The sequence below is a fragment of the Schistocerca americana genome, chromosome X (assembly GCF_021461395.2).
Source record: "Schistocerca americana isolate TAMUIC-IGC-003095 chromosome X, iqSchAmer2.1, whole genome shotgun sequence".
NCBI lineage: Eukaryota > Metazoa > Arthropoda > Insecta > Orthoptera > Acrididae > Schistocerca > Schistocerca americana.
In genome coordinates, this window is record NC_060130.1 from 468,654,743 (window position 1) to 468,678,173 (window position 23,431).

Consider the following 23,431-nt stretch of genomic DNA (forward strand, 5'->3'; position numbering starts at 1 on the left):
ATATACGCAATCAAATGTCATGGGAAGATCACAAAAAAAAAAAAAAAAACTGTGATATTTTATTATTTAATGCTTGCAGTAACTGGTGGGTGAATGTATAAATAGCACTCTTAGTCAAGCAACCCTTCTGGAATCCAATCTGTGATGTGCAAAATAAATTATTTCCACTTAACTGTGATATTACTTGAATACACTACTTTCTAAAATATTTTGGGAAGTGACATAAGTAGGGACATTGGATGATTATTATTTAAGTCTTTCTTATCACCTTTATAATAATGAGGTTCAACAATGGCATATTTTAAACTGCCTGGAAAAATTCCCTGTGCCAGTGATCTATTACAAATATCACTGAGGATATGACTTATTAAAAGAAAAAAATTCTCCAGAATTCCGTTTTAAATTCCCTCAACACCATAGGCATTCCTGTTTTTGAGAACTTGTGTCTTGTCATTAATTTCAGAGTAGGAGCAGCTTCAACTTTTCTGGAACAACATTCTTATTATAGTCACTTACTAATCTGTTTTTGCTGATACATTTAGAGTGTGATTGTTACAAATAATTGCAACTTGTGAATTATCCTTCACAACATTGTCATTCAGCTTAATTGTGGTAGTATCTTGTGGGCTGACTGGTTGTCCTGTCTCCCATTTCACAATATCTCATGTATTTTCAATCTTACTACTCGCATTATTAATTTCTGTCATGACATGCATATTTCTGGTCATTCTAATGATTTTCTGCAAAGTAATACACTATTTTTGTAGAATGTAACATCAGAATATGACTTGTTCTGGCCTTCATATAAAGTTCTCTTTTCCTGTAACATGATATTTTAATCCATTTAGTTATCCAGAGCTTTCTTTTCAATGGATTTTTCTGGATAACTTTTTAGGAAGGCTACTTTCAAATATCGACATAAATTTACTATGGAACATACTGAGTTTCAAATTAGCATGTCTACCCATACATAACTCACCCATACAACCTCTTTTAATTTATTCTACAACATTGTATCCTGGTGTCACTAATATGTCTTACTGCTTAGTATGAACACGCCTCAGAGCTGTGAGGAGCTATTTTGTTTACTTCTATTAATTGTGTATCATGATTTAATCATACATTAATGATTGGGTACACATTAACTGTTTGAGCCTGAACACTGTCTGCAAAAACGTTATCAGTCAGGGCCTTATATCTTGCTGTGCATGTGTTAGAAAATATAATGAACAAGGGCATGTTATTAAGTAATGCCCCTGAATCTTTTATGTGAAAACTCTCAAGGCTCTTTAAATAAAACAAACTTTACTAACATTCTACATGTTTATTCTTCAAGTCTACACATTTGTTTGTCAAAATACTCACTCTGGTGATGAACCCATTTCCCCCAACAAGAGACCAGTTTGTTGATACCATCACTGTAGGATGTTTGACTCTGCTGAAGGAGTCACAACCTCACTTGCACTGCTTCATCACAATCAAAGTGAAGTCCTCGAAGGTGTTCTTTAAGTTTTGGAAACAGATAAAAATCAGATGGGGCAAAGTTGGGACTGTATGGAATATGATCGATGACAGTAATGGTGTCAGATTGTTGCAGATGTTGCAGCACTCGTGTGTGGTCTGGCATTGTCATGCTGGAGGAGAGGGAGCTCCATGTAGGGACAACCTCTTCAAATTCGAAACTCAATTACAGCATGCTGTTTCTCATGCACCAACATAGTTACGTTACACAATGCCATGTTGCATGCTACAATTTAGAGTCCTCTAGTGGCAGGGGGCTGAAAATATGTAGACATAAAGAATAAAGATGTAGAATGTTAATAACTTTTTTATTTAAAAAGTTTTTATAGTTTTCACGTGAACAATTCAGAGAGATTACTTTTCCACGTGCCCTCATGCTATAAGATCTAGTTTACACAGTGACACTTTATTGTGAAGCTAAGTTTCCAAAATGCACTGCCAGCCATTACACATGCAAGGCACACACTGTGAAAAGTCATTGACTAAACTATACCATTTTGGCACATTCCAACTTTGGTGACATGAATCTATCAGTTTTATGAATTTTCTGGTTAGGTGCTGTTTCAATAATTGCTACATGACGTGGGGAACTGGGTAAATGGTTTGATTTGGACAGTTATGCTATGCATAAATACTTGTGGGAGTGCCACACTTGAGGCAGTTCTTTGTGATATAAACATCAAAGGATTGAAGAGGTCAGAGTTGCTGATCAAAATACATTCGATAAGAAATACACACATGAATGAACTATGAAAAATGCAGGCAAGAAAAAAGGTTGACTGGAGAATTGATTACATGTAAAAGCCAAAAATTACATGGTTAGCTTTTGGAGATTAATTTCTGAGGAATATTGTGTGCAGAAGGAAAAAGTTGCACAAATATTGCATACTTAACTGTGTATTTAGTATCACTTTATTCCACAATGTGTCAAAGCTATACATTAAAAAATTATAGTCAATACACTTACAAACTTTGAAATGCTACCATAGTACAGATTCATCTTTAAGAAAATAATTTAGAACACATTCTCTTCTTAACACAGTCTGTTTGAGACCATTCCTGTTGCTGGATTGAAGCTTTGCATCAATAGGTCCCTGCAGATTTATTCTTTCCTATATTTCTGGTTGGTAATCTCTATTGTTAAGATTTTCCTGATCTATCAATTGTCGCTGTACATAATGCTGATGAGGCCTTTTCCTCTGACAGATATGAATAACAAATGCAGCACTAACTATTTTGTCACCTATCTGTGGGTGAAGTGGTACTGGTTTCTCATAGCAATGAAATTTAGAAACCAGATTCTCCTTGCCTTTCCCATAACACAATTTGCTCTTGACTGTCAAATGCTCTTTCTCTGTAAGTCATTGGAACATGCTCTCAGACAAACTTCATCAATTAAGACTCTTAAGTGGCACTGTGTCTTCTGGCAGGTGAAGATGTTTGGACTCCAGAGCAACTTTTGCAGTCTACTTGCAAAAAATACCACCACTAGCAGTCCTTCCAGCTTCACTTAAAACAATGTATGTGTGAAACAGTAATTACTGTCCAACACAGAGAAGAGAATAGTAGTAAATGTGCACTTGGAGTTGTGGGATTCTGAAACACTTCTTGTTGGGCATTTTTTCATGTTTTCCTTCAACTGCACAGAAGCATGGACATACGTCATATCTCTAAGTTCTTCATTACACTCTTCCATTCCTTTCCAATCTGAAGTATCTGTAATGAAAAGTGGATTACATATCCAAGCACTTCGGTTTACAATAATGGTACTGAACACTCATCATCTATGGTTTGGATTAATTTGGAGCAATCAAATTTTCTCCCTTTCAGGAGACAAAGAGAACCATACTTCTCAAGAAACAAACTTGAAAAGTATGGAGCATACAGTGTTTTTACCTACATCACACAAAAAAAAGGATAGCATGGGAAAGCATTGAAGATGAACACGCTCAGTCCAGCAGCAGTTCACAACTTCAATACCTCAAAGACCAAATGGTGAGTGGAAGAAAAACATGAATAATGTTCCCTTTATTATTTCAAAAATGTAGTATATGCACTTACAGCAATATCAAGCTACTCTAGAGACCGTAACAAAACGCAAGCATCACTTAGAATGTAGCTGACAAAACTTGGAATCTATCCAAAGAGTAAAATGTGGACCTACTAGCAGAAATACAATATTTAATATCTTTGAAGTGGAAAGCTTTCATTTCTGAAAGAGTTCCAGCTCTGAACACTTTCACGCTGGAGACACTGTAGATGGGATTCAGTCACAATTATGCTGGCATACTGCAATGCGGTCTGTAAGAAGTGTAAGCTTTTCATGTTACATCTGATAACTATTTCTGTTTCTGTATTGTATTAAAGTAAATGAGACTCGCCATGTGGCAAAAAAACATAATGTGATTTGCAGCTTCATTTCTGGCAGTAATGCTTTGTGCATTATAGTATCTCCTTCCTATACTGTATTTTGAATTCTGTCAGTAAGATACATGGATTGTTCTGACATCGTTCTTAGATAGCTGAAATAGTTTCTTCAGTCTTCCACAACAATTCATTTCATCAAGATGTTGACTAGTCAAGGTGACATCACTTCATTATCTAGTCACAAATCCAAACAGGTTTCTTCTTTTTCTTTTGTGCTGATCTCAAGCAGATAAGCATTATCTCCATTCCTACTAATTTCGTCACCAAAACTTTCATTACAAAGACAACAGTGGTGCTATGGCACTCTAAAAATGTCAAAATTGTAGTGTATACTGATTTTCTCATGTAGACAGGAATTTACAAAACTTTTTTTGCAGTGTTTGCAGTGCTGGTGTTACGAAACTAGTTTCACAAAACAGTGTCTCTGTGTTAACTGTGCTTTCATCACATAGCAACATACTTTTAATTGACATGGAATGAGCAAGTTGCAGTTCAGATTTTGCAAAAGTTGGTCAATAGTGGTTCTTTTGACAATATGTTGTGGCCTTCTTGTTCTCTCATTTGCAGGAGATGGTTCAAGGATACACTAATTATTTGGAAGATTAGCACAGAAGTTACATGGTGAGTCTGTTGTCTCTGGAAACTCCTATGAGAAAGGCAATAAGAAATGCCTCTTCATGCAGATCCAGGATTGGGTCCATATTTTGGAAAATTAATGTGGAACACCTGTTGGAGACCCTACAAAGCAAGAATATTTCTCTAGGGACAACAGCTTAAGCTGATGAGCTAATCTTCTTGGTTGGGAGCAGCAGCTAAACAGAGTTCAGACAGAGAAGTACATTAGTTTTCGGAAAACTGTCACAGTGATTTGAAAGCCCTAAATGTTCGAGTGGTCAACAAAACTAACATTATTTGTAATTAAAAATACATTTATAGATTAATACATATGTGAACAAATGAGTCTCTCTAATGTACAGATAAAATGAGGCCTGATATCTTACAAGAGCCTTTTTTTTAACCTCCGATAGGCTATAAATAAGACACATTCATAGAAAACAATTATTTTATTACCAAATGTTTTGTACATTTATGGTTACTTTTCAACATAATCACCGAGAAGATTGAGACATTTATCATACCTGTGGACAAGCTTTGCAATACCCTCTTCAAGAAATGTTCCCGCCAACAATTTTAAAAGAGCACTGACATTGTTTTGAAGATCTATGTTGGTTTGAAAGTGCTGTCCTCCCAGCCACATCTTCAGTTCAGGACTGGGTGCCAGGTCAGGACTGAACAGTGGATGATCGAAAATGTCCCATTGAAAGTGTTCAAGGAGCTGTTGGGTTGTGTCAGCAGTGTGTGGACGAGTGTTGTCATGGATCAACACAATTCCTGAGGTCAGGATTCCTCTTTGTTTGTTTTGAATGGCTCTCCGCAAATGTCGTAAAGTTTCACAATAAGCAGCTGCATTGGTAGTGGTTCCGGGCTGCATTAACTCGACAAGCAACACACCTTTTGGTCCCAAAACACGGTAGACATAACCTTTCTGTTTTTGAATGTTTGAATTTTTTTGGGTTGTTTGATGAATTTCAATGCAGTGTTTGTTGTGACTTTTGTTTTGTTTCTGGTGTGTCATATTGAATCCAAGTTTCATCCCCAGTAACAATCGATTTCAAAAAGTTCTCTCCTTCATCGTGATAACGGTCAAGGAAATTCAAAGCTGACGCCATTCGGTGACTTTTGTGGGTGTCCGTCAACATTTTTGGAACCCAACAATCACAAAGCTTTTTGTAGCCTAAGTGTGCACTAACAAAAGAGTGTACGACATATCTTGAAACTTCCAGAATTTCCATAGACAAATCAGTTATGTTGAACCTACGATTTTCTCTAACCATTCCATCAACTCGTTCAACAAGGTCGGCTCTAACAACATACTTGAATCCTTGGGCCCCTTCATCATGCATGTCATTTTGGCCATCTTTAAACTTTTGGCACCATTTACGCACAACACCATCAGTCATGAAGTTATCACCATACACTTGGCTCATTCTTCAATGAATTTCTACTGCACTATTCCCTTCTGCTTGCAGAAACCGAATTACACTTTGTAATTCACACTTGGTGGGAGCAACAATGATGGCAGCCATGTTTATGTGGCTGTAGTGCCACACCGTCCGCCCCCGGTAACTGAGTGGTCAGCGCGATGGACTGTCAATCCTAAGGGACCGGGTTTGATCCCTGGCTGGGTCGGAGATTTTCTCCGCTCAGGGACTGGGTGTTGTGTTGTCCTAATCATCATCATTTCATCCCCATCAATGCGCAAGTCGCCGAAGTGGCGTCAAATCAAAAGACTTACACCAGGCGAGCTGTCTGCCCGACAGGAGGCCCTCGTCACCCGCCATTATTATATAGTGCCACACAGACTGATGCCTCGAGGTTGGCAATGGTGGAGTGTGTAGTGCGAGAATTGCAAAGTAGCCTACAGTGCATGTCCACTTTCTGCCACCCACGTAGCTTCTATACTGAGCGATCAAAGGTAAAAAAAAAGACCCTCGTAATTAAAAAGGAGTTTTCCCCAGTATTGAGCAAGTAAACAAGAGAGCTATGTTGATGTTTAACTTGCTTTGGACAAAAATGTTTTCAATATTTCACTTATTGTAACACAGCTTTACTGTAACAGTTTTCTGTTTCAGTAATATGTTATGACTCATGCATGCGCAGCCAAAGATTTAACCTTATTAAAACTGCCATTGCTGAAATTAAAATAAATATTAGTCTCAGAATTTTTGAGCACTAGGAACCATTTTAAGTGAAGCATTGTAAGTAGAATTGAGACTACATACACCGGATGTATTCATCCAGTAACAACCTGCAAGTTATTGGTTAAGAAAGGGGAATTTGATGAAAGTAGACCGATATTTAGTTTATCAACTTTTAGCATGCAGTAAATTAGGAAAAACAGAAATAATACATAGCATACATGAAGGAAAATCTTTCATACAAGTCAGAGGACTTATTAAATTCATCCCAGTACATGGAACAAAGCTAAATCAGAATTTTTCAGCCAACAAATAGAATGTATATTTCTTACTACCCACAAAAACATTAAATATCAGTGATACAGTCAGAGCTTTTCAAAATCTCTTCACTCCAAAAAAAAGAACTTTTCAGGCACTGCTGATATCAACACCTGCAAAAACCTGGTGAACTCAAACAGCTGAGTGACACTCTAGACAAATTCACCATTCAAATCCTAGCAATCCAGCAAACACGTTCCCAAGATGATAATTATTTCGACTCCTAAAACTTCAGGATATTTAAAGGTAAACCAGCCATAAAAATCAAAGGCTAGTTATCAATACTTAGGACTTCCCCTGCAACAAGGAAAATTATTTTAGATTCAGTTATCAACTTTACATCCCTAAGTGAAAGAATCTTAAGTTCTTCCGGTGAAATCTAGCAACAAAACATATGCCTCCATGAATGCTCATGCTCCTAGTAACAGCAATAACAAGACAAGACTCACAGAAAGGAGTAGACTTTCGGAAAAACACTAGAGGAAACTACAAGCAAGAGCCCCGAACACTGTGTCAAAATATTATTAAGTGATTTTATTACACTAGTTAGAATGGAGAAGAAAGACAGGTCAATACTAGGACTTCATCCAGTGCATTGGCAGATGAATAAGAATGGAGAATGTCTAACAAGCTTCTGTACATCATTTGCGCCGAGTCTCATGTCTACAAAGATTACACGATCTTTACATAAAAAGAAAACCTGGATGTCATCTAACCCATTATTAGGAGAATTCCAAGTTGATCATGTGGCAGTTTCTACAAAGAATCTGAATGAGATTCAAAATACCTGAGTATGGAATGGAGTTTTTGACTCAGATCACTACTTACCACAAAACAATATTCAGTTCCAACCAAACAGATCCATACCTAATGGCAACTGATTTCCAAGAACTGATATGGACTACCTGAAGAAAAACTCTGAAGCTTTTGCTTGTGATGTACAAGAACAAGATCCCAAGGAGTGGCCAGACTTCCACAACACATTACAGACATCCGCCACGAAATTAGGACAGCCACCACGAAACGTAAACACAGGTGGTGGAACATGACCTTCGATGAAGCCACTGATGAGTGAATCAAACCACAGAAGCACTGGAATAGATATCAACAGAACTTGAAAAATGGGATCCCTTCCTGAAGATACTAAAATCAACCTCAAAAAACAATTTGCCTGGAAACACATAACTATGATCAAAGAAAACTTGGGCCAGGTTTCCAGTAAAACAACACATGAAATTTTCAGAAGACATTCCGTGAGAATTTATCTGGGTACAAACTACCAAAATTGTGTTCTGTCAAATTTATGGAAAACTTGAAACAAAAAATAAAGAAAATTGCATGATACTTTCTGATTACTTTCAAAATTAACAACTGTGAGCCTTCAGTAGAAAGACTGCATTTTGAAAAATCTGCACCAAATCCAGATTCTCATTCCCCAACAAATCAAGAAACAAGAGAGAGAATTCAATACTAAAAAGTAACAAAGTGACAGGAGGGGATGGCATAACTGAAGAAATATTAAAAATAGTAGTGGGATACGATCTAATATGAAGGATGAAGGCTTTCACAATCAGATGACATAGCTACTGGTAAACCTTTCAGGATGTGAGGTCATGGTCCAAGAAACTCTTCTGTTCCTGATGTTTCATCCAGGACTGCCCTGGACATCCTCAGAGGTGCTTCTCTGCTGAGTCTTGCCTCATGACCAATGGGATGTCCAAGAACGACATATATACTGTAGGAAAGGGGGATGTGGTCAAAGTAACACGGGATGAGCAGAGAGAATCCTTGTCAAAGATAAAACTTACCTATCAATTGTCGTCTTGTCAAAGATAAAATTGTCTAGAGATTCTGTAGAGGTACTGTCCATATGTCACTAAGTTTCATTGTCTCCTCTTTCATATTAAAATTATCCTGATGCTTATAAATTTCAATGGCTTCTCTACATAGTCATGGATAATAATTTGATGGTCCAGATAAAATTGCTGTTTCAGAAAACTTCACTTCGTGGTTTCCTGACTGCTACAGCTGATTTCTCTATTTTTCCTAGTTGGCAAAGACTTTTGGGCTCTTTTAGCCATGTATTTACACTCCTCTTGGTAGTTCCAAAATAAACTTTACCATACATACACGGAATTTTGTATACACCACATACCGACAGAGGACAATGTTTATCCTTCACAGATTGGAGTACTTGACTTACTTTCTTTGTTGGTCTAAAGACCAGTCTGATCTCATGTTACTGTGAAATCTTACCTATCTGATCCATGACTTTTTTAATAAAAGGGAGAGAAAATGTATTTTTCCATTGTTGTGGTTTATCCCTGTCCTTCAGTCTTCTGTTCCTTGATCGCAAAATTCGCTTTACCTCTTTCCCTGAGTAGCCATTATTCTCGAGGGCCTGCTTCAGATGTTTTATTTCAGTGTCCAGGTGTTCTAATCTGCATATCCGTTTGGCTCTATCGACAAGACTTTTAATGACACCTCTCTTTTGCTGTGGATGGTAATCGAAGTTTTTATTCAAATATCTGTCGGTATGTGTTACTTTCCGAAAAACTTTATGTTCCAAACTTTCATTGAACCGCTTCATAACTAAAACATCCAAGAAAGATATCTATCATTTTCCATTTCCATGGTGAACTGGATTTCTGGATTAATTTTATTTAGATGATCAAAGAATTCATCCAAAGCCTTTCTGTCATGGGACCAAACCACAAATGTGTCATCTACAAACTGACACCTGGGATATGGTTTCTTATTTGCTTTGTCCAGAGCCAACTGTTCAAATTTCTCCTATAGAAATTAGTGATCGCAGGACCTAATGGGTTACCCATTGCTACGCCGTCAAGTTGCTCATAAAATTCATCGTCTCATTGGAACTGTCTCTGAGTAAGGCAACGTCTAAAAAGAGCAGTCAAATCTCCTGGAAAAATATCCATTATGAAAATCAGAATTTCGTTAGCTAGAATCATAATGAATATGGACACTATGTCAAAAGGTCTTGGATGTCCAACTGGTCAGTCGGCAAGACTCAGCAGAGGAGTGCCTCTGAGGATGTCCAGCGCAGTCCTGGACGAAACATCAGAAGCAGAAGAGTTTCTTGGACCACGACCTCACATCCTGAAAGGTTTACCAGCAGTTAATATGAAGGATTCATGCACTTTTAGCAGAAATGTTGGAAACTGAAATGATTCCAAAGGACTGGACGAAAGCTATAATACATCAGTGCATAAAAAAAGGAGACAAATTGCAGAGGCCTCTGTCTTCTGCCAATTATATACAAGGTCCTATCTAAAGCTCTCTTAAACATATATGAATAGCAAACAGATCATTTGATTTGTGAATATCAAGCAGGCTTTAGGAAAGGCAGATCATGTGCTGAGTAGAGTATGTTTTTGAAGACAATATTAAGGATATGTCAACGTACCAACACATATGTCACCTTTATGGATTTCAAGAAAGTGTAAAGATCTTTTGACAGGCAAACTATTTTGGACACTTTAGAAGAGTTCAGGGTAGACACAGAGACATGAGAACTAATATGCTAGACGCTCACAGACACAACATCTCAAGTGAAGTTTCTGGGTGAAATGCCTGATTCTTTGAAATGCATACAGGAGTTCCACAAGGAGATGGTATCTCATCTGAGGACAGAGAATCAAAGTGAAGTGACTAACTTTTGCTGATGATCTAGCTATCTTCCCTAAGAATAGTGAAGAAACCAAGTAGGCCACAGAGAAATTACATGAGGTAGCATCAAGGGCAGGCCCTCAGATACCGTACGAGAAGACCCGTTTGTTAGAAAATTTGCATAAAAATATCAGAAGAGCCCCACTACAAACAAAACATGAGACGATTTCACATGTTTCTTCTTTTAAATATAATTCCAGAAAGTAAATAAAATAACATGGAAACACTAAAACAAACAAGTGATATCCTGTAAAGTGAAACTTCGGCACTACAAGACAGCTGTCCTGTCTGAAGCACTAATCAGCACATAAACAACAACTCCAGGAGGCCATTAAAAAATTGATGCAATAGCAAAAGAAGAGCAAACAATTCTAAGAGAAATTTATGGAACTGTTAAAGTAAAGGGCATATGGATCAAAAGAAAAACTACAAACCTATAAACATCACTAGACAAGTTCACTGATAACATACACAGAAGATGCTTGAAGTTCCATGGTCACATCTTCAGAATGAGGAGAGAAGGTGTGAGTGTGTGTGAGGGGAGAAAGAAAGTTGGAGAGGTGGTGGTGCGAGGGGAAGGCATGTGGGAGGGTGGTGGAGTGAGGTAGCAGTGGGCTGGAGGTCAGGATTAGATGAGGAGGGAGGTGAGGGGTAGAGGGAAAAGGAGGTGAAGGTTTTGGGGCAGGTGGGGGGGAGGTAAGGCACTTTGGGAACACATTTTTGAATAAAGATTTTAATTTCTTTCAAAATCCAAAGAAAGCTTTATTTATCATGTTCCATCTTCAGGTACAAGTGACAGCCAAACCGCAGAACTGCTGTGTTGTCTTTATTGGTGGTAGAAATGAAAGAGGAAATGAAATTGAGTCTTTAACTTTCCTTTTTCTGTCACTTCTTGTAAATTCAGCCAGATCATTTCCCAACAGCACAGATAATTTAATTCAATGGGCAGCTTCAGATTGTTTGTGAAAAACTGAAATGCATGCTAGTCTACACACACACACACACACACACACACACACACACACACACACAAAAAAAAAAAAAAAAAAAAAAAAAAAGAAGCATCAACTGCACTGAAGTACCTTCAGAATGATTGGTGGTGGTGATAAAATGTTCAGAATGTAATGGAATTCAGTTTCTTTCCTGAGGCTGCGCACATCAGTGACTGCAGTCGTCATTTCTCTGCAGGCTCCAGTTTCATTACTGATAAGCCAAGTTGAAACCCATGATTGATGCCAAGGCGTCATCACTACAGGTGATGCAAAGCTGCAATGTCAGAATTTTAATTTTACATTAATAGTACGAGTTAAAAGCTTGTTATAAAAGTCAATATTCAAACTTACAAAATGCAGAAACATGATAAACACACACACACACACACACACACACACACACACACACACACACACACACACACACAGAGAGAGAGAGAGAGAGAGAGAGAGAGAGAGAGAGAGAGAGAGAGAGAGAGAGTCTCTCTCTCTCTCTTTCCAATGCTGCTCCAGTATTAATAGGTGTCAGGTCCAGAACATGAATGTACCATTAATGACTCTGAAAAAGATGAATGGATTCTCACATTTCTTTTCTATTACTATAGAATAGATGAGAGAAATAAAGGAGGCAAATAACTGAAACAAAATTCAGTAGCAGCAAAAGTACATCAACATTGTCATGCTGGGTGGTGGAGTGGTAACAAAAGTCATAAGACTAGTTGCTGAGAAAGAGGAACTACCACTGCAGCAGGTGGGCAGCCCCATCCAGCAGCTTGGAACAAGGGCCAAATAAGGGAATCAATGGTTTGTGGTTAGTTACGAGGAGGAGCCTCATCCCATATAGTAAGATGCGGAATTTTTTGACCCTGAAAATAATAGCTAGCACCTCCTTTTGCCCCTGTGAGTAGTCCCACTGTGCAGCGGAATACATCTTTGAAGTGTAAGTAAAGGGTTGTTTGAAGACATCTCAGTTCTGGCACAACAGGAAGGCAGCAGTGCCATAAAAGGATGTGTCACAGGCCAGGGTGTAACAGCCTGGTGTGAAAGAAGCAAGACAGGGAGCAGATCACAAATTCTGCTAGAGGGGCTGAAAAGCCTGTCAGCAGTCCACAGACCAGACAAACTTAACACCCTGCTGGTGATGCCAGTTAAGAGACTGGCAGAAAAGTGCAGGCTGGGGAATGAACTGAGCATAATATGAAATCTTACCCAGAAAAGACTGGTGTACCTATAGGTTCTTGGGCAATGGTAAACTGACAATGGTCTTCATGCAGTCACCCATGGGGACGAGACCATCTTTACTATGCGCATGACCCAAAAAATGTTCCTTTGGAGAGAAAAAACAACACTTTACCAGCTTGCAATGAAGACTATTTTTCAGTGGGCATTGGGAAACCAACTGAAGTGCTCCCCCTAAGCACTGCCTGTGACCAAAATGTCATCAAGGTAACTGATGCAACAGGAAATGTCCTAAATTAACTGTTCAAAATATCTCTGACAAATTTACAGCCCAGACAAGATTCCAAGAGATAAGCGATTAACTGGTAAACCCCAAAGAGGCTGCTGAGGACCAGGAAAGTCCAAGAACCTGCACCCAACGGTAACTGCAGGTAAGCATTGTGCAAGTCAATGTGAGAAAAGTACTGGGCCCCCAGACAACTTTGCCATCAATGCCGCCTACCGCACAGTGAGATACAAATATGCGACACATTGCTCGTCAACTGTCTGTCTAAAACTGCCCCGAAGGTGCACAGTGCCATTGGGCTTCTGAACTATCACAAAAGATGTGTCGCACTGAACTGATGAAATAGGAGAAATGACAAGCTGATGCTGCCAATGTTGCAACACAGCCTTTATCTTTCTGCACATGGTGGAGGGAATAGGGCTGGGGCAACAAAGTTTCGGGATTGCTGACAGCTTAAGAGATAAATGTGCCTCAAAATTTTCTGCCCATCCCTAGGTATTCTCAAAGAGCAGGCTACAGGACATCAGTTAGGTGTCTAAACTATGAAAAGAAAAGCATTGCGACACTAAACGTACTTTGTCCACAACCTGAAAACTGAAAACACATCGAGCCCAAAGATATTTTGCATCAATGGTGAAATGATCACCAACAAAGTAAGTTGCTATTCCACATTCTTGTACGGGTGGAGACGCAGAATTGCCCTCACAATGGTATGTGCTGTTTACTATAACACACAATCTGATGGAATGGCTGTTGCAACACCAGGCACCCCAAAATTCTTTTACATCTGCAAATTATGGAGGCTGACTGATGGTTGTTGAGCTACTGCAATGCTTTTCAATATACTGAACAACCAAAACGGGGGCACTATGGATAAAAAAGGTCATTATTTTACAGATTTATGTTGGGAAAATGTACCATGAGTTACTTACATAAGAGACAAAAAATGTATATAAAAAGAAGCATCAGTTGCACTGAAGTACCTTCAAAATGAATGGTGGTAGCAATAAAATATTCAGAATGTGATAAGTATCATGGCTGATTGTAATGCATTCCTCACAACTTGCAAAAATGCATCTCATCACAAGAGATCATTGTCACAATATATTGGCCAGAATAAGTACACACTTCCTAATGGCTTCTAAGAACACAAAAGTTCAAAGGTAGAGTGAAATAACGGTAGTCAGCAAGGAATAATTTACAATGTTCAAGCAACTGAAGCCTCACACTTCCATAAGCATTTTTGTATGTATGATAAAGTGAATTTTTGAAATACTGCATTGTGTTGACTCATAATGATAAAGGTGTTGCTATGCACAAGAAGAGAATTGATAAGCCACAATATACTGAACAGTGTAAATGTATAGATTTGTCAGACAGCATAGAAAATGACTTTGGAATTACTGGCATAAAAATGAAGAGTGAAGAATTTTCTTGTGTATAGAGGTTTCCAAGAGGCAATATTTCAATAATTCTGGGGGGAAAAACCTGACAAAACTGTTTACTGAAGTTTGAAACCAAGACATTATATGTGGAGAATACAACATAGACACAGGTAAAGAATCCAAACTGAAACACAAATTAAAAGAAGCATTACTAAAATTTAATATGCAGATGATAATAAATGTTGATGGAGTAGGCATCGTCTGCAGGGGATCAGCAACTGTTAGAATTAAAATTGAATAGCAGCCACAAGTCTCATATAACTTTTTTTTAATTGACATGTTTTATGTCATGGTATGGAATCACTGTTTGAGAAAACTCTATCAACAGTAATCCAAAAATAAATTTTATGTTGTCACAGGCTGTTACGACCAGCCTGAATAAACAGACAGACATATGCTGAATAAATTTCCATAATGTAAAAGTATTGAAATTTCGAACCATGTAAAAATACACAACAATTTCATTAATCGATGGCAATGCATGTATTTACTGAATTGGCTGAATGCACTCTATACGTTTTCTGTAGCTCTGTTCTGTAGTAAAATGAGTTAAGAATACATAAAAAAACTTCGAGACCTAAATATAAACTGGCAGAAAATTGTATGCAACATTACTACCAAATCTGATAATCTGACGTTTTATATCGTAAAACGTAGGCCAAACCGTTTGGATTATGCTGACTTATCCTATATCACAAGTAGCACTGCACAGAATGCAATAAAATGGTAATACATAATAATCAATCAATCTAGTTATTTTAGCAAAATAACGACAGTAAAATAATACCAGTTGCTTTCTGGATCCACTGCAACATTCCAATGGTAAGAACGAATTTGAGACTTTGCGTCATGAGAGCTGTCATTTTCGATGAAGTACTTGTACAATCCCTCTGCAACGTTCCACAGTCCCAAACGCAAATAATGAATCTGATCCATTGCACTCAGTTCAAGTTATCTGTGTTTTATACATATGTTAATTTCTGTGAAAGAAGCTGAAAAAATAAATATATCACTCAACACGCATGGAAATGTTTACATTACAATGAATCAGCTGACGCCAAAGATGAAAAACGAAGATGCAACAAAGATCCGGAATCTTGTAAACATCTAGTGACGCCACCTGGATCTGGTGGTTTCAATAAATACACTTCTTCGGTGATGCCACTCGGAGTAACTGCCGAGTGGCGTCACATTACTTGCAAGTGGAAACCCGCCTTCATTCTCAATCACATAAGCAGCAATGAAGCCATGAATGCTAAATTTACCTCATAAAGTTATTAAATGTTTCTAACTATATCACGATTCTGTACGAAAAAATTGGAACTATCTCCGCAAATTGACACAGGTGACCACCAAATACATATTTATAAACTTGAAATACTGAGGATGAAAGGTATTTTGAACAGTTTACATCTCATCTATATTTCGTCGTAAATTAGACCCTAATATAAACAAATGCACAAACAGCGAGTGATGCCCGATTGGAATGTTTATGGAATGGGCACTTATATGTGCAGGGCAGAATTTTCGTAGCCAAGATGCACTGCCTCCAAGTCAAGTGACTATATTTCGTCATAAGTTTTGTCAGTAAGTTCCTTGCAGTTTTTAAATGTGTTACATCGCTAGTACAGGCAGTTCCCGTTCAATAACACTATAAATTTTGTACAAGCCATGTATGGACATGTTAACAACTTGCTTTCTATATCTACAATGATCTTAACTCAAAGCTTTGTACAGATAATGCAAAGCATTTCGCTTGTTGCAGCAGGTGTCATCAGCTCAGCTTTCACTATTTTTTTAAAACAGAAACAGAAAGGGACCGCGACCTGTAGTGTATTCAGTGCACTTTTTTGTTTTGCTTGTGACAAAATGAAAGTATACTGAACAACTTCGAATTTGGAGCTGTAACACGCACCAGATTAATAATTTATCACACTTTGAAATGCTTACGGAGAAGAGAGTCTTCCCTTTTTACTTTCTGGTGCAATTTTTTAAATCTTCATTCCTCCTTAGGAAAAAGAATATTAATCGCACATATTTCTTCAGCATGTTATTGGAATTTAATGAAAACAGGGATTTTAAAATAAGCAGTAAGGTTTGGAAAAGTGAATAACTGGGAGGAAATGACTCAGATTGGTGTGTATAAATCTTATCTGGGAACAGTACTTGAAATCTGTGTACATTCAACAGACTGATAGGCAGCACAACCCCACACTACTGGCTCAAGCCCTTTTCTCATAAGTTTATGGCCATGCAGTTATATAAATTTGCCCTATCACAGTAACTCTTTCTTACACAGTGTTTAAATATTTTTTCGACAAATAAAGCATCTCTTATTAGTATAATAACCATACTTATATTTGTGTGATACTTACCTACAAAAAGTCTATTTCCCTCCTTTGACCTATTTCGACTTGCATCAAGAGTAGCAACAATTATTCACTGTTGCTTTCAATAATAAATAACCGTGTAAAAACATAGCAAATATGTTTCAGCCTTAGTGCAAAATATAAAAGGGAACAAAAGTATTATACGAAAGTATGTAGTAATCCGAGTTTGATGTTGTCAGCTGCAATACAGGTACATAGTACAACTAAGTAACTTACTAATGTACGCACCTGGTAGCTGAGTGGTCAGCGCGACAGACTGTCAATCCTAAAGGCCCGGGTTCGATTCCCGGCTGGGGCGGAGATTTTCTCCGCTCGACTGGGTGTTGTCTTGTCCTAACCATCATCATTTCATCCGCATCGACGCGCAAGCTGCAGAAGTGGCGTCAAATCGAGAGGCTTGCACCCAGGCGAACGGTCTATCCTCTGGTGACCCTCGTCACACAAAAAGAACTTACCAACTACAGGACCTGGGGAAAATTGTTTGATACTGGATCTTTACTGATCACCTATCGCTGGCCGGAAAAAATCGTAATATCAAAAAATAATTAAAGTGCAATAATGACATTTCTGGAAGACTTTTGTCTAAGTAATACACTTATGTTGTTAACAGTGCAAGATCACAGGTTAATGTAAACAAAAGATAAGTCACTGAAAATGTGTGATGTTGGTACATTAATAACCAGTGACACCATGAGACTGCTCAATGCAAGCAAGGAGACGTGCATGTATTGTGTTGTATGGGTGCCAGATGTCAATTTGTGGGATGGAGTTCCTTGCCTGAGGCATTTCATCTGTCAATACAGGGATCGTTAATTTTGTTTGTGGATGACACTGGAGTTGTCAGGCAACATTCAATACTCTGTACAATATGTTCTGGTACAACAGCAGTATACGAGCAAGCGCTATCCTGTTGGAAACCACCCACTGGAATGTTGTTCATGAATGGGAGCACAACACATCGAATCACGAGACTGACATATGGGTCTACAGTTATGGTGTGTGGGATAACCACGAGAGTGCGGATATGAAATCACACCTCTGACCACTACTCCAGGTATAGGTCCAGTGTGTCTAGCACGCTGACAGGCTGGTTGCAGACCCTCAGCTGGAGTCCTTCTAACCAATATATGGTCATCATTCGAACTGAGGAAGAACCAGCTTTCATCATAAAACACAATAGACCTCCATCCTCTCCTCCAATGAGCTCTCGCTTGACACCATTGAAACTGTAAATGGCGGTTGTTTGGGGTCAGTGGAATGCACACTACAGGTCATCTTTCTTGGCACTGTCGTTGAAATAACCACTCTGTAGCAGTTCCTTGCGTCACTGTGGTGCCAACAGCTGCTAAAATTACTGATGTATAAGTAATTTGATGCACCAGAGCCATACACCAAACATGGTGGTCTTCCCTCTCGGTAGTGCCACATTGCTATCCAGAACCTGGTCTTCTTGTGATCGTACATTCTTGTAACCACCACTGCCAGCAATCAAGTATAGTGGCCACATTTCTGCCAAGCCTTTCTACAATATTGCAGAAAGAACCTCCAGCTTCTTCTAGCCTTATTACACAACCTCATTCAAACTCAATGAGGTGTTGGGAATGATATCTTTGTCACCTTGAAGGGATTCTTGACTAACATCAACTCACCACATTATATCTAGAAGGTAAATAATGCTCACGACAATTACATAGTATATTTAAAGCAAACCTGATTTGAATCCTTATAGTGGGCTCTACTAGCGCCATACGCCACTACTATGTGACTGGTGTGAAATTTGCATAGACATCATCCTTCAGATGTGGAAATCTATCAACTTTAATTTATGCTGCACAACTCCATCCTGGTGTTGCTGTTTTTCCCCCATCAGTGCATGTTGTTTTAGAATTGAAATTCCTCCTAATGAAGATTTTTAGAGAATTCGCTTATGTGATAATGGTTTGAGATGTAAATACACTGCTGGAAAAAGAATATCAGTGCATCTGGAAAGACAATGTCGATTTTGATCTGATTATGGCAGATACCACTTGGGGTATAGTAGATGCACTGATAATGGTTTCAACGTCATCTGCCATCAGATAACGTGTTGGCATAGCTACAAGAGTGCCATCTGTGTCTACCCTTTGATGGGGAATGCTCATAGCTAACAGGCTCAGTGTGGTGCAAACATTTGAAGCAAAAAGGCAACCATACCACTTAGGCACACTCATGCTTCCTAACCAACTGAGCAAATTTAAAAAGGATCAAATTGTGGCCCTCTGAGTGACGGGATGGTCATTTCAGAGAATTGCCACACAAGTTGGGCATGCTGCATCAGTTGTGCAAGGATGCTGGTATCAGTGGTGATGTAAACATTCTTACCCAAAGACGAGGTACTGGACAGCAAGCAGCACACACACCTGCCTATCATATTGTAAGGGCAACAGTGTCAGATTGTACTGCTACCACAGCACAGATAAGAGGGCTTGTGGGCCCAGACAAGTCAACACAAACTGTTGTGAACCGGTTATTAGCAGTGGGACTGTGAGCAAGCATACCTCTAGCTCATCTTCCATTCACACCACAGCATCAACATGCATGGCTCGACTGGTACCAGCAGAGGGTCACTTGGAGGATGGAACAGTGTGCTGTGGTCTTCAGTGATGAAACCAGGTTCTGCCTGCATGCAAATGATGGTCGTTTGTGCGTATGACATATACCTGATGAGTGCTGCCTCATGAAGTACGTTTGTACAAGACACACTGGTCCTATTAAAGGCCTTACGCTTTGGGGTGCGACAAGCTACAACTCTTGTTCATCTTTGCTGCTCCTCTCCAGGAGCACTAACCACTAACCACTAACCACAACTCAGTATGTGCAGAAGCTGATGTGTTGCTCCAACAGGATAATGCTCAGCCACACACTGCCCATGAAACTCAACTTTCTCTGAAGATGTGCAGCAACTTCTCTGGCCAGCACAATGTCCATACTTTTCTCAAATTAAGTATGTGTGGGATATGATGGGACAAGAAGTGCGACTCATGAATCAGCAACTCTTACAGACCTACGTGAACAGGTCGAGCAGGTGTGGTATAATGTATCCCAGGACAGCAGTTGCCATCTGTATGATCGACTGGATGCCAGAGTTAGTGCCAGCATTGCCGCCCATGGATGCTACACCACATACTAAGATGAGTGTAGCAGCATGTGTCGATACCTGGTGCCTCAGAATCGCTTATGCTGTTGATCTGTAAAGGTAGCTGTCTCATGTTCTCCACATGGACTGTTGTAACAATAAATATTGAGCGTATCTGAAACCTCTAAAAGTGTGTACTGTTTTTTTCTTTTTTTTCTGGCAGTGACAGACATCTTGCTTACAAGAGCATTTTGTGCTTTGAGCAGCGTCTATGATTTGAGGTTAGTAGGGACAGCAGGCACTGAAGGTTTGTGGTTTTTATCTTATTTGAATGACAGAAACTAATGTTTATCAATTCCATATCAATCACATATTGATAGGCACTCAGAATTTGAACCACAAGAAAGTTCGATTTTGTCCCCTCTGTTATCTGACATACACAGATGGTCCTCTACTTGCTGTTTCAGATAATGTAAGTTTTGTAGATATAAAAATAAGTTTCTCCAGCAATGAAATGGAATTAACAGAAACTGTTAAGTTTTTGGGACTACAGATAGCTCATAACATCAACTGAAAAACTCACTGCCTAGAATTAACGAAGCATCTTATTTAACTGCCTTTGCAATATGTAAAATAACTGCAATAGGCGACTTAGAAATGAAAAAGAACTTTTTTATTCGGCATATTTCCGTTCACTAATGAGTTATGGAATAATTTTCTGGGGAACCTGAGGTTACAGGGATAGTATTTTCAGCAGAATATCCTGTAGAGACCTCTTCAAAATGTTGGTATTTTGGCAACTATTTCACAAAATATAAAATTATCAATGTCCTTTACCATTACCAATATTCCTCACTTCACAAAAATTCTGAAAAGCATTAATGTAATCCTAGGATCAATAGCAACATCTACAAAGACTATGTAGCGACCGCATGTATAGATCTGTGAGACAAAGACAAGGTATCTTAACTTATGTGTTTGATCTTCTGTTTCTCTCTCTTTGTTTACTGTTTTTTGTGTACCTTACCTGTGTAGTCTGTTCATTGTAAAATATATATATATATATATTAGAAAGATAAGCATATGTTTTCTGGATAGTTGTGGATTACAATTAGGATTACTTCTCATGCTCCTAGCTAGTATAAAATTCTACAGTGGTGACCCCACAAACAATGAACACCATCTGAACTGCTACAGTGGATAAACTCAACTCTCATTCCACTGTCAAGCAAGAAGATCCATTGCAGTCTGCTACGACTACACATCCAGAGGCCATTTCTTTTCTTCCACTGATGTCTGAGAATTTACCTGCAACACCACAAGGTACGAAGCTCAGCCACGTACAGTTGCTGTCATGACGGGACCAGATTTGTACTTTAAGGAAGTCGAGGGTGCTTTTGAGTAGCATGGCGTCCGTGAATCTACAGAACATTTTCGTTGTGTTGTGGTCTGCCACAACAAAACAGAGATGGTGCAGACAGAGGCCATGTTTCACACTTAATGTTATAACGAATCAAAAACTTGTCTAATCATACATTTTACTCTCATGCTGGAGTTATGACTTCAGAAACTAATCTGTGACAAGAAATTTGAATACAAATCGCCGAAATAGCTTTAACTAGAACTCAAGACACTAGTGGGAAGTGATTTATTACCAAAAAATTCCTTGTGTTTGCTGTGGCTAAAGCGCCTTCTGCCCAATATTAGGACAGTTTTAGCGAACCACATGGACTTACAACTAAATTTTTTGACTGATAAGGCGGAAACCATTGCCATTAGCTTACAGTATAATGTTTGCAGCATGGTAGAACGTGGCAATAAGGTGATGGCCCAAGACCAAGAATGCAAAGGATGGCAACACACAGTGGCCCTGACCTGTGCCCTTCCTCCAGAACGCAAGAGGCAATATACGATTAGCTGGCAGCCGGTGTGCAGGCACTACACGCCACAATATCGACTTTACAACGCACCAAGGCAATTTCAGAACATTTCGCAAACAAACCATCGTCTTCCACTGAACAAGAAGGCTTGAAGAGAGTCCCCCAGATGCAGTATGTGAGAAGTTGTCCACGGGATTACCCTCGCATATGTCCTCTGACAGCACAACGGAGAAGAGATTCATGAACATACCAGCTGTTACTTCACTGTGTAAGGTACCAAATAGACCTGTTTCTGCTACTGAAGCAGAAGCAACAGTCACTTCATCAAACAGTCTTCCTTAACAAATCTCATCATGCTAACGTTCTGCAGACAGCAAAGGAAACTGACATGGGCAATAGGCCTTAGTTCGGAACGCTCATCGCCATTCCAGAAGTTACAACGTCATGTCTACACCAGTTCTGGGGTCTGTGGTTACTGTAAATGATGGAGTACCTACAACGAGAGACACTGAACGCCACTGCTTCTCATTTATGGCGGGTTTATAGGATCACAGCTTTGAAGAATTTAGATCAGCTGACGTGGAGAAGACAGCGAGTCATTCTTCACAGGCAGATATAGCAGAGCAGGTTTTGGGCACACGGAAGGAACAGTTTTAAGACGTCTGTGACGGATAAATTGCCTAGTAGCACATTTCTGGTAGCCACAGGGTCGAGCCATAGTGTACTCCCTTGACATTGCTTTGAAGGAGACAGCTCTCGTAGCACACAGTTTGTGATAGCCAGCAACAACTCCCACATTCAGATGTATGGCAACAAATATATTAAATTGGGCCTTGGTCTACACAAGTTCCTTCAGTGAAATTTCATTGTGGCAGTTGTCTCCAAGTCTCTTTAGGAGCTGATTTCCTACAACATTTTCGGTTGGCTGTAGATTTATACAAGAGAAGGTTTTCTGCCTTTGTCGGAAGTCCACTCTCTGCAAATTAACTCCCTTTTGAAGCACATTGTTCAAGATTTTCTGGAGATCACTTCAGAGACAACGCTCCGTCGGAAATGCAAACATGACACAATTCGTCACACTTGGACCTCACCAGCCTGTCGATCATTGCTAAGCCAGGAAGACTAACACCTGAAAAATCTTTCATGGCAAAGGCAGACACTGAGAGAGAAATACAAGATGTAGTAACACCCTCTCATGGCTAGTGGGCTTCGCCGATTCAGATGATATTAAAAAAGAATAATACATGCCACCTATGCAGCGACTACAGGGCATTTAACACTAATACAGTGCCGAATAAATATTCAGTTCCTCACGCGGCAGACTTTAACAGTGACATTGTTTGAGAACCGATTTTTAGAGTTATTGATTGCAAAAAGACAAATTCAGAAGTACCACTGTCTCCGGAGGATGTAAAAAAATCTGCAGTTA

The 23,431-nt window shown here is 39.0% G+C and overlaps 1 protein-coding gene across 1 annotated transcript in view; it reads right to left on the reverse strand.

The window, feature by feature from the left end:
• Nucleotides 1–15,664, reverse strand: part of LOC124555091 (zinc finger FYVE domain-containing protein 26) — a 434,713-nt gene extending 419,049 nt beyond the window's left edge. Inside the window, exons 1-2 of the mRNA XM_047128885.1 lie at nucleotides 15,405–15,664; nucleotides 11,798–11,981 (exon numbers count right to left, since the gene is read on the reverse strand). Of these exons, the coding sequence (XP_046984841.1) occupies nucleotides 11,798–11,981; nucleotides 15,405–15,553 (333 nt within the window). The 5' untranslated portion in view covers nucleotides 15,554–15,664. The remainder of the gene's footprint in view (nucleotides 1–11,797; nucleotides 11,982–15,404) is intronic.
• Nucleotides 15,665–23,431: the final 7,767 nt, after the last annotated feature.